General features: G+C 39.9%; 1 protein-coding gene across 27 annotated transcripts in view; it reads left to right on the plus strand.

Moving 5' to 3' along the window:
* Positions 1 to 11,050, plus strand: part of ARMC3 (armadillo repeat containing 3) — a 194,200-nt gene extending 183,150 nt beyond the window's left edge. For all 27 annotated transcript variants that reach the window (XM_033931336.1, XM_033931354.1, XM_033931353.1 and 24 more), the window contains 2 exons: positions 5,520 to 5,682; positions 10,564 to 11,050. In XM_033931336.1, coding sequence (XP_033787227.1) covers positions 5,520 to 5,682; positions 10,564 to 10,773 — 373 coding nt within the window. In that variant the 3' untranslated portion in view covers positions 10,774 to 11,050. The remainder of the gene's footprint in view (positions 1 to 5,519; positions 5,683 to 10,563) is intronic.
* The last annotated feature ends 1,122 nt before the right edge of the window (positions 11,051 to 12,172 follow it).

Here is a 12,172-nt window from a genome sequence, read left to right on the forward strand (position 1 = left end):
TATCTTGACAGACAAATTGAACAGACTTCTTTAGCCACACAAATAGTCTCAGCACAACCATCATACATCAGATTTTCTTCATGTGGGGGCACTGGACATAGATCTCTTCGCTTTCCTTCACAACAAACTTCCACAATTCTGCTCCAGATGCTATACTCCTAATCGCATTGCATCAGATGCCTTCATTGAGAGGACAGATTCCTCTATGCATTTCCTCCAATACCTCTCATTGAGAAAACTCTACTCTAAATTTGCCAATATTGAGGCACCATGATCCTCATAGCATCTCATTGGTCATATCAGGTTTAGTTCCTGCTCCTCATAGAGCTCTCGTCCAAGAAACCATGCAAGTTGCAACTGTTTCCAACACTAATGATGCAGAACAAGGGATCCCTCCTTCACCCGAACTCCTGCTCATTAGCACAAACAGCATGGTTTCATTCACTAAGCATGTAAATGTTTTCTACCTGTCAGCTGCTGTGACTGCTGTTATTGAAGCGTCTGAACTCAGCACTGTTACCTTTTCAAATGGATCAGGTTTTCTTCCTGGTGTGCATTGCATTCTCTGGAACCGGTCACATATCCACTTCCATCCATACTGGACTGTCTTCTCTACCTCTCCAACTCTGGTCTAAAAACCAGTTCAGTTCAAGTATATTTCAGTACTATCTGTTCATCCTTTGATAGTCTGTGTCATGATAGGACTATTCCACATGAAATAATCTATCAAGCCTCCACCTGTTGCTTTTATGAGGTCTCTCGTTGAGCTGTTTACATTTTGTTCTCTCAAACTTCTCACTTGGAAAGTCATTTTCCTCATTATCCTTACATCTGCACTCTATGTGAGTGAACTTCAAGCTCTTGTCACCTCTTTTCTCCACAAGATTCTACCATGACAGAATAGTACTTCACACTCATTTACAATTCCTACCCAAGGTCATCTTGGAATTTCATCTTAACTAATCCATAGTTCTCTCTGTTTTCTTTCTAAAGCTGCATTCACATCCTGGAGAGGCAGCACTGCACACCTCGGACTACAAACATGCTGTGGCATAAACATAGAAACATAGAAATTGACGGCAGAAAAGGGCCATAGCCCATCGAGTCTGCCCATACCAATGATTCACTCCCTGATTCTTACTCTCCCAGAGATCCCACATGAATATCCCATTTTCTCTTGAAATCTAACACGCTGCTGGCCTCAATCACCCGCTGAGGCAGCTCGTTCCAATGATCGACCACCCTTTCGGTGAAGAAGTACTTCCTAGCATCACCCCGAAATTTCCCTCCCCTGATTTTCAGCGAGTGTCCTCTGGTTACCGAGGGCCCTGTAAGACTGAAGATATCATCTTTCACCTCTATACGCCCAGTAATATACTTAAAGGTCTCAATCATGTCCCCTCTCTCTCTTCGCTCCTCCAGTGAGTACATCCGCAGTTTTTTTAACCTTTCTTCATACGTGAGATCCTTGAGCCCCAAGACCATCTTGGTAGCCATTCGCTGAACCGACTCAATTCTCAACACATCTTTTCGGTAGTGTGGTCTCCAGAATTGAACACAATATTCGAGATGAGGTCTCACCATGGATCTGTACAATGGCATTATGACTTCAGGTTTTCTGCTGACAAAACCCCTATGGATACAGCCTATCATTTGTCTTGCCTTGGACGAAGCCTTCTCCACTTGATTGGCAGCCTTCATGTCGTCGCTAATGATCACTCCTAAATCCATACTACCTAGAATGCACTAAACTTCATAGAGGATCCTCCCAGCAATTTGTGGCTTTTGACCCTAACAGACTTGGAGTTCCTTTTTCCAAGACAACCATCTCCACTGTATTACCTTCGCATTTACTGAGACTAGGCTGATGCTGCAGGGCCATGTAGCAACCCACAATGTCCAAGCTGTGGCTGTTTTGGTAGTTCATTTCTGCTCTGCATCCATAGAGGACATTTGCAAAGCAGCTAATTGGTCCTCAGTCCATACTTTTGCTTTGCATTACTGTTTGGAGCAAAACTCTAGAAGACACAGTCAGTTTGGAGAAGTAGTTCTATAGAATCTTTTTCCTTCCTGAGTGCCAACTTTCCCTCCAACCCCCTTGGGTTTTGCCAGGCTCATTATCCTCGTCCAGAGTATGATCCTTACAGCTTGGGAGTACCATATGTGAGAATATAATGCCTGCTTGTCTTCAGAGAAAGCAAAGATACTTACTTGTAGCAGGTGTTTTCTGAGGACAGCAGGCATATATTCTCACAACCTGCCCACCTCCCTTAGTTGGCTTAGCATTTTTACTGAACTGATGGTCCCGTGAGCTAACGTCAAGCAGGAAGGTCCAGCATGCACACAGTATGGGTACTGACAAAAAATTTAAAGTGTTCCATGGATGACATAAAAAAATAAGAATTGCCGCTGCTGGGTCAGACTAGTGATCCATCAAGCCCAGCAGTCCGTTCACGCGGCGGCCCCCAGGTCAAAGACCAGTGCCCTAACCGAGACCAGCCCTATCTGCGTTCGTTTTGGTTCAGCAGGAACTTGTCCAACCTTGTCTTGAATTCCTGGAGGTGTTTTCCCCTATAACAGACTCCAGAAGAGCATTCCAGTTCTCCACCACTGTAGGTGAAGAAGAACTTCCTTACGTTTGTACGAAATCTATCCCCTTTTAACTTTAGAGAGTGCCCTCTCGTTTTCTCTACCTTGGAGAGGGTGAACAACCTGTCTTTATCTAAGTCTATTCCCTTCATTATCTTGAATGTTTCGATCATGTCCCCTCTCAGTCTCCTCTTTTCAAGGGAGAATAGGCCCAGCTTCTCTAATCTCTCAATGTACGGCAACTCCTCCAACCCCTTAACTATTTTAGTCGTTCTTCTTCATGTACGGTGACCAGTGCTGGATGCAGTATTCCAGGTGATAACCTTCTCCGATCTGTTCGTGATCCCCTTCTTAATCATTCCTAGCATTCTGTTCGCCCTTTCTGCCACCACCCATATGTCAGAATATATGCTTGATTTTTCCAGAGAACACCTGCTACGGGTTAGTATCTTTGCTTTATTAGGCAACAGTCCAAAAAAAGGTTTTAAAATATTTCTATCCAAATGTTTCAAATCTATACAAGGCAACAGAAAGAGGGTATTTGTTTTCTTCAAATCTATACAAGTCACCCAGAATAAATATTTCTGTAGAGTCTTTTAAATGTCTGTCATGTTTCAACAAGAAGCTATTATATTCCACAGACAATGCACTGGAAAGAGATGGGTACCAATGGGCAGCCTAATGAGGGACCAGAGAGAAGAGGAGAGAGGAAAGAACAAAAAAATGGAATAAGCAACTATAAGTAAAACCAGAAAAATCAAAACTGAGGAAAACTAAGAACAAATTTACCTCCAGGGGCATTTATCTATTGCTTCAATACTAAATATTTGCTATAGCAGCAGAAGTCTTAAAATCATATACTCTACTGAGTTCTTGATTAAAATGGTAAAGATCTTATATTCTGCCTCTATACAAGGCAGAGCACAATAAAAACATACATAATAATAAAAATAACACCACAGATGTATAAAAAAGAATCACAAAAATATTTCCCTCAACCTCCCCAAACCTTCCCAAGTGTCGGTTTATGCCATCTTTTGGATGTCTGTCTTTATTTGAAAATGAGCTCCTAAACTACATTTAAGAACATTAAAAAGTAGATGCAATAAGGTCAGAGTTAAGAGTGAGGAAAAAAGGAGCTTAGCATTGATTTTCAGTACTAGGCTCATAAATCTGTCATTAGCATGCAGCCATTTTGTAAAATTACACTTAAACCTCTATCCATTTAAACCTTTACCCATTTTGTAGGTGGTAAGGGCTCATGTTTGTATCCATGCACTAACTACCCAGTTTGAATACGGTAATGCAAATGCACTAACTGGTTCGTGCAGGAACACTCCCTCTCCTCCTCTTCAAAAATAAAAAAAATTAGAAACGTTATTTGGTATGCAGTTAGCACATGCAGATTTCAGAGTTACCACAGGAAGCCTAAGTGTATCCCATGGTACTCCATATTTTGCAGTGTTAAGTGCATGATAATGACTAACACGGCTTATTAAAAGAGCCGCAAAGTTAGGAATATAAATCCTTTCAATGTTGTGCCCAAAATGAATAAACTACAGACAGAACAGAAAAATTAATGTAAAACACTTGAAATTTAAAATATATATATATATTTCAGTCCATACACCCAAATTCTCCTAGTGTTATTGGTCCCAGAAAAATCTGAATTATTTGCAGGTAGTGATATTTTTTATTAGAAGGCTATCAAAATTAGCCCAAAATGCTGTGTGTGAACTTTTGAAATGCATATCTGTTCCAAATTTATCTATCTGATGTCTGAAGAAAAGACCTGTGTGATTTCTAAAGTTCAAGTGTAACAATATTTTTGGAGAAATCTTAAAGCTTCCCCTCTTTCTGGAGATTGTATAGCCCTAGGACAGCTTGTAGACCCAGTGGTGGAATCAGAGAACATTACAAAGGAGTGACGTCCAGATGAAAGACCTACAATTATATTTGTTTATTACAGAAAAGAACATATTTTTGTCAAAGTTACTTCCTATAAAGAAATGTATAGCTACAGTGTCAGAGACAGCACTAAAGGCTTCCTCCTCTGGCTGGTGGGACCTTTCCTCTGCTGGATCCTGTCAACAGGAAATTGCATCAGCATAGGAAGACATGGCAGAGGAAAGGTCCCACCAGGCAGACAGGCAGCCTTTAGCAGGACCAGGCAGGTGCATAAATAGCTGAGCATGGGGTTGCCGGACCTGAGGGGCACAGACGTGCAGAGGGGGGCCCTATCTCATTCCTCCTCCCCCAACCCAGGCCCACTAAAACCCAGCTATGCCACTGACTACCGATAATTTGAAATACCTGGCACATAAAATTATTTGATAGTTCTTCTGAAACACACGTATAGCTGGCTTTCAGCTAAAGTAATAGGTTTTAATGTCAACTGTTGCTTGTTAAGCATGAACAGATCATGTCATACCTTACTAGTTTATGTGCATAAGAATGTTAGAAGTTCTAAACTAAGGCCTTAACAGATCCCCAACAAATAAAGTACAAGAACAATAAGAAAAAAAAACTCATTACTTCTTTATAGGGTCCTTCTCCCAATTTCCTTTATAACTGTAATAATCTTTACAATGATTGTATTCTTTTTTATTTCTTCTGTAAATTGATTTCCTTTGTAGATGAGTTTGGTTATGTTTTAATTCTGAATAAAAATATGTTAGCAGTTTTAGGGGGTCATTTGGTACCAATTAGCATGTACCATCTGCTACAGGGCCCGTTTCATTCTTATACCATTAGAGCACACTAACTGTTAGTATATGATACTCTTAATTAGAAATTTCCCAATAATTCACTCTGAAACAATAACTATGTATCGTAATGCAGCCATTGATCCTGCATGTGTTTTATTTCATAAAATTGATAAACACAGGAATGATCAATTTTTTAATAAATTAATTTGTAACTCAAACTAGGTTTGTTGCAGAAGAGATGGGTGGTCCAATTGAGCAAAACAAACTACATGAATTCAGTTGGGAGATTCACATAAGTGAACTCAAACTTGAACTTCAATCCAATATTATACCTATTGGGAAAATCAAGAAAGGAACCTTCTTTCACAGAGCTTTGCTTTTCAAGGTATAAATGCATGTATATTTATTCTTATATAAAATACTACTGGAAAATGATGTTCATTGTAATTCCCCTTTAATTTGCCCAGTGGACTCAGATTATTCTAACTGAAAACTCAGAAAGCACATGTAACATGCCTCTACCATAATGTCAGTTTAAACTCAAGGTGAGAAATAATAAATCCTTGCCTACATATCAACCATGCTTTAAATATTTAAATATGCTGAAAAGCACTTAGATGGCCCAGATACAGAGGGTCCAATATATTCAGCCAATGGGGGACAGCAATTTTTTTTTCCATCGCCAGCACTAAAACTGGAAATTCAGTGTCGGGCCCTGTATGGACTTCAGCATTCAATTTCTAGTTTTTTTAAAAGCCGGCTAGCACATGCCCAGTTAAGTCAATATTAAGACTAAACCAGCCATGGGCTAGTGCAGTAGTCTCAAATCCAAACCCTTTGCAGGCCCACATTTTGGATTTGTAGGTACTTGGAGGGCCGCAGAAAAAATGGTTAATGTCTTATTAAAGAAATGACAATTTTGCATGAGGTAAAACTCTTCATAGTTTATAAATCTTTCCTTTTGGCTAAGTCTTAATAATAATATTGTAATTTATAGCTAAAGAGACATATGACCAAGAAACTCTTATTTTACTTTTTTTTTTTAAATGGTAAACATACCAAGGGCCTCAAAATAGTACCTGGTGGGCCGCGAGTTTGAGACCACTGGGCTAGTGCATAAAGATAAGACAGCTAATTATGCAGCCCTATTTATGCACTAAACATGGCCGCTTAGCTCTGAATATTGGAAACTAACTGAACTCCAACACTGAAATGGCCCCAATATAGCTGGTTTCCACTTCAGCGCTAACTGGTTAAATGCCTGTTAAAATTAATATTATAGCTACATACAAGTGAGTTAACTGGTTGGAAGGCTGTTCCTGGCTAGGGTTACCAGACGTCCGGATTTTGCCGGACATATCCTCCTTTTTGAGGACATGTCCGGGGGTCCGGACGGCTTTTCAAAAACCGGCCCTTTGTCCGGGTTTTGAAAAGCCTCCTCAAATCGCATTGGGCAGGGAAGAATACCACGCATGTGGATCTGAAAAGATCTACAATGTGCATACATGTCATGTTCCATGTTGCTATTTTCCTCTATATTTCTTCCTCCCTCTGTCGGCTCACAGTTTGTTGAAGTAGTCTGGGAAAAGGATAGCCTTTATCCCTTTCTTGAATATTCCGGTGTCTTTTTCTAACTGTAATTCCTTTGGTAGGGCGTTCCACCGCATTGGAGCCATTACAGAGAACATTCTTGCCATTGTACTTTTGTATTTGATGTCATTGAAAGATGGTATTTGTAGTGGAGACTCCTGGCTTGAGCTCAGGGCGCAAGGTGGAGCATGGTTATATAGTCTGGCTGCAAGATATTGTAGTTCTGATAGGTGAACGGAATTTCACCCTGCTTTCAATCAGGAGACAGTGTAACTCTTTCAGCAGTGGGGTGGCATTTATCTGCATTGAGTTTCCTAGCAAAAACCTTACTGCAGCATTTTGTACTGTTAGGATCTGATCTGATCATGTATTTCAGTAAACCTAGCAAGTTTGCATTGCAGTAGTCCAAGATTGTGAGTGCCAGGGATATTACTACGTTGGATAATGCTTGGTGGGAGAGGTAGGATTTCAGTCCTCTAACCCAGTAAAGTTTGCCATAAGTGTTTTCTGACAATGCGTTGGATCTGTGTTGTCATGTCTAGGCTTGGGTCCAACCATACTCCTAGTTTTCTCATCCCATTCTTGGCTAATTCTATGGTATTGCCATTTAGTGTTAGTTGGAAATGGGGGATGTTTCCTCCCCATTTATTTTTGAAAAGTAGTTCTGTCTTTTCTTTGTTAGCTTCTAGTCCATTTGCTTGAAATCATCCAAAGATTTTCTCTGGTCATCTGCATAGATGTAGCATTCCCACCCCAGTTTTCTGATGAATTTTCCCAGTGGTTGGAGGAAGATGTTGAATATCAATGGTGACATGGCGGATCCCTGTGGTACCCTTATGACTTTTTCTTTCCAGTTGCTGGTATCATCCTGCCATTCTACTCTTGTTAGTCTTTTAGATAGAATTGATTCTATCCTTGCCATGGCTTTTCCTTTTAGGCCTACTTTTCTGCATCATGATTTTAGCAGTGTATGTTGGACTAAGTCGAAAGTTGCTGAGAGGTCTAGGAAGCCCAGCAGCACATCTTCTGCGTTAGCCTGGTGTTTAAGGACAGAGTCCTGCACTGCTACTAGAACGGTCTCCGTGCTTAGATGTCTTCTGAATCCTGATTGGGCTTGGTCCGGCTTCGTTGAGTTCCAGGAAGTCTGATATTTGTTGGCATGCTCTCTCATCGGTTGAATCGAGCAGGTGTTGAGTATTGATGGGCCCGTTTCACTTCTCAGTAGTTTCTTAACTTGGATTTCTGTGACGGGTTTGAATTCATTCATTTTATCTCTAGTGTCCCCCTTGTGTTTGTCTATAGATATGTTGTCATTTAGTCCACTGTCTTTCTGTAGATTTCTTATTTTCTCAGTGAAAAAGTTGCTGAATTCTTTACTGGTTAGGGAGCATTTGGTCTAGGCATCTAACTTGCTTAAAAAGCCTAAATCAGCACCATTAATTGAAAATAGCAATTACATTGCAATTAATTAGATGGTAGGTGCCTACCATTTCCAGGTAGGCACCTGGACCAAGACATCTACCAGAAAGTAGGTATGGTTAGGTGACAGATTGTGGGCGTTTGAACATAGGAGCACTCACTTAGGCTAAGAAAACCCTGACATAAATAGGATGTGCCTAAGCTGTAGGTGCCTAAGGCTACTTTAGGCTTCACTAGGCACAATTCTATAAATGGTGCCTAACATGATTGATACGCACGCTCCTCAGCATTTATGTTTTAGGCCCCGTTTAGAGAATCTGGCCTTTAGTGTACACAAAGGCAAAATATTACAGGACACTTTAAGGTGTTCCATATTAGCCCATTTTGCTGCATTAGGTGGGCATTAGCACCTAATGCTGCTTAGTTAAAGGACCCCTTAAATTGCTAAAGGGCCAGATATTATCCTCAATTTTGTGGACCATGTTAGGCATGAGCAGCCACTGTCTGGATAAGTTATCAGTTTAATTTAGGTCTGCCAAATAAGGTCATAGGTTATAGATTTGATATACCGCCTTTCTGTGGGTACAACCAAAGTGGTTTACATATATTTTCTATGCAGGTGTTTCCTCTGTCTCAAGTGGGCTCACAATCTAACTTTTGTACCTGGAGGCCTAAGCTAAATGGATAGTGCCAGCGTGGTCACCAGTCAGTACATATATTCAGGACGATTACTTATTTGGATATTAGCACTGAATACAATACATAGTCACCAAACCTGATCAATCCTGATAAACATTTAAGGGATAATTTTATAACTGCATGCACTGGTAAAAGGTACATGCATACTTTTCTCTATGCACTTTTCTGAATTTGTAAAATGAAAGTATCGGTATACTTAGGCTTCTAAAATTACCCCAGTAAAACTGCCTTTACTTTTACACTTGCTATGTGGGATTCCTAAAATTTTGGAATTAAAATACACACATGCTTAAATTTTCAAGTCTGCGCATAAATACAAACTTCTCCCCAACCCTTCCTTCAAGAACATCTCCTCAAACAGCAAGTAAACTTGCGTATACAGGTTGTGCATACATAAATGTACCCACAGATTGAGTGATAAAATTTGTAATGGACTTTTTCTGCATGCAACGTACTGCTTTACACAATGCCTTTGAAAATTACTCTTGTTTACCAAAAAGTGTGTTTCATTTCCCGGTTGTTAATAGTAATGTGCTAGAATGAGCTCTTGGATGGGCCTTTGTGAAATTATTTGTGATTAATAAAGTATACTATATCTCACTGGCCAAAACCCCCTTAATTAAAAAAAATGAGTAGTTGTGAAAGTTTGTTAATAAGAAATTTGTAACATATGTTTCCTGAATCCTTCTATCTTTTCTGTTAAAGGGGGGGGAGAAATATTTACTCATATTTACTTTTTAAACAAGAGTATGGGGGTCAAAGTAATATTCACGATTTCCATGTAATAATTCAACAAACTTGTGAATTTCACAAAGGGCCTGATTCTATAAATGGCACCTAATTTGTAGGCACCGGTCCACGCATTTATAGAATCGTGCCCAGTGGTACCTGGGCATCACTAGGCATCGTTTTACCTGGCCTAATTTACCAGTGCCTATTTTGCACGCCTAGGAAAGCCTGTTTACCATGTCTACTTTTCAGGTAGGTGTCATCAGGCGTCGGAGAGAGCCTGGATTTAGGCATTGCAAGGAGTTGAATGGATATCCACGCACAACTTTAATATGTTTCCAAGTTTATTAAAAAGGTTGATATACCGCTCAATCTTGTTTCTAGGTGGTGTACAATAGTTTAAAAGAATATTACATAAGTTACACTCAGTAAAACATTGATAAAAAGGAAAAAGACAGACCATATAGGAGTGGTTAGTATGGCATATAAACAATTCTAGACAAACTGGAACAGAAGGAAAAAGGGAAGAACTACAATCTTGAAAGGAAAGAAGGAGGGGAAAGAGCACTGGGAACTCTTTGAGCAGTCTTTAAAAGGACAGTTAGGGGTTTTTTAATGGCATGGTCAATTACAAAGCCATTTAACCTATTAAAAGACAAGTTAGTTATGTACAGAACTAACTGAAGCATTGCTAGGTATCTGCGATTAGGGCTTCTAGTGGCACCCAACCTAGGTGCTATTTATGGAATCAGCCCCCAAAAGTCTACATTGTTGTGGATTTTGGTGCTTACCATGTGTTAAACCTGCTGCTGTTTGTTTTTGTTCATAGACATTAGCTGACAAAATTGGTATTGGCTGTTCTCTTGTTCGTGGAAATTACAACAGAGCTTGGAATGTAATTAAATTAGTTGATGATTCTCCCAAAGGAGTAACAGGACTACTGCTACCTCCAAAAGCGTATATTGTGGACTTGATGTTTAAGCCAGGAAACTTGATGGAACAAAAAAGTGTGGATGCAGATCGCTACCAGCATATTTAGCCTTATTGTAGACTTTCTAATAATAATAAATCTGTGTAGTTTGTAGGATATTATTAAAAACCTTATGTAAGAAACCAGCTACTATTTAAATTATATTTTGCCATTCAATGAAAATGTTATGCTCTAAAGAGTAAAATATTTATGGTTATGATTTTAATATTATCTGGCATTGTCTCTTTATCCCAAATGACCTGTTGAAAATATTTGTAAACAATAGATGTATGTTTTGTTCTCAATAACATTTTGATTAAAATTTGTTGCGTTCTTCAGCTTCTCAGTTCACTTACAATCTTTATGTTTTATTTTGCAACATGGCCAATAGAAAAGTATATCTTTTTCCTATGAGCTAAAAGGCAGTGCTTTTCTTTCTTGTTAATGTTGCATGGTAACTTACACTAAAAAGTTGGTAAATTGAAAATGGAGGCGAGGTCTCCAAGAGAGCCATCATGTTGTAACCCTGAGATTTCCTATCCTCAAGCGTAGTTTGTGTAATGTGATATATGTCGGCATTTCCCAGCTTCTTCAAGCCAAGTACCCTCTAGATTGAAAAATTTTCAACTGAGTACCCCTGAGTTCCAAGCAGCAGAGATTTTGAAATGGATAATTTATTGTTAAATAGTGAATAAATAGGCAACATACAAACAAATACAGAAATTGGCATACAGACCAAGGCATACTTGGTATGATAAGAACATAAGAAGTTGCCTCCGCTGAGGCAGACCATAGGTCCATCCTGCTCAGCGGTCCGCTCCCGCGGCGGCCCATCAAGCCCATTGCCTGAGTAGTGGTCTATATCTATCTATACCCCTCAATCCCTTTTTCTTCTAGGAATCTATCCAAACCTTCTTTGAAACCATTTAATGTGTTCCTGCCTACCACAGCCTCTGGAAGTGTGTTCCATGTATCCACCACCCTCTGAGTGAAAAAGAACTTCCTAGCGTTTGCTCTAAACCTGTCCCCTTTCAATTTCTCCAAGTGCCCCCTTGTACTTGTGTTGCCCCATAATTTGAAAAATCTGTCCCTGTCTACTTTTTCTATGCCCTTCAGGATCTTGAAGGTTTCTATCATGTCTCCTCTAAGTCTCCGCTTTTCCAGGGAGAAAAGTCCTAGCTGCTTTAATCTGTCGGTATATGGGAGATTTTCCATTCCCTTTATCAGTTTAGTTGCTCTTCTCTGTACTCCCTCAAGTACCGCCATGTCCTTCTTGAGGTATGGTGACCAGTACTGGACACAGTACTCCAGATGCGGCCGCACCATTGCACGATACAGCGCCATGATGACTTTCCTCGTCCTGGTCGTGATACCCTTCTTAATGATACCCAACATTCTGTTTGCTTTCCTTGAGGCCGTGGCGCACTGCGCAGATGCCTTCATTGTTGCGTCTACCATCACTCCCAGG

Source organism: Geotrypetes seraphini, chromosome 2 (assembly GCF_902459505.1).
Source record: "Geotrypetes seraphini chromosome 2, aGeoSer1.1, whole genome shotgun sequence".
Lineage (NCBI taxonomy): Eukaryota > Metazoa > Chordata > Amphibia > Gymnophiona > Dermophiidae > Geotrypetes > Geotrypetes seraphini.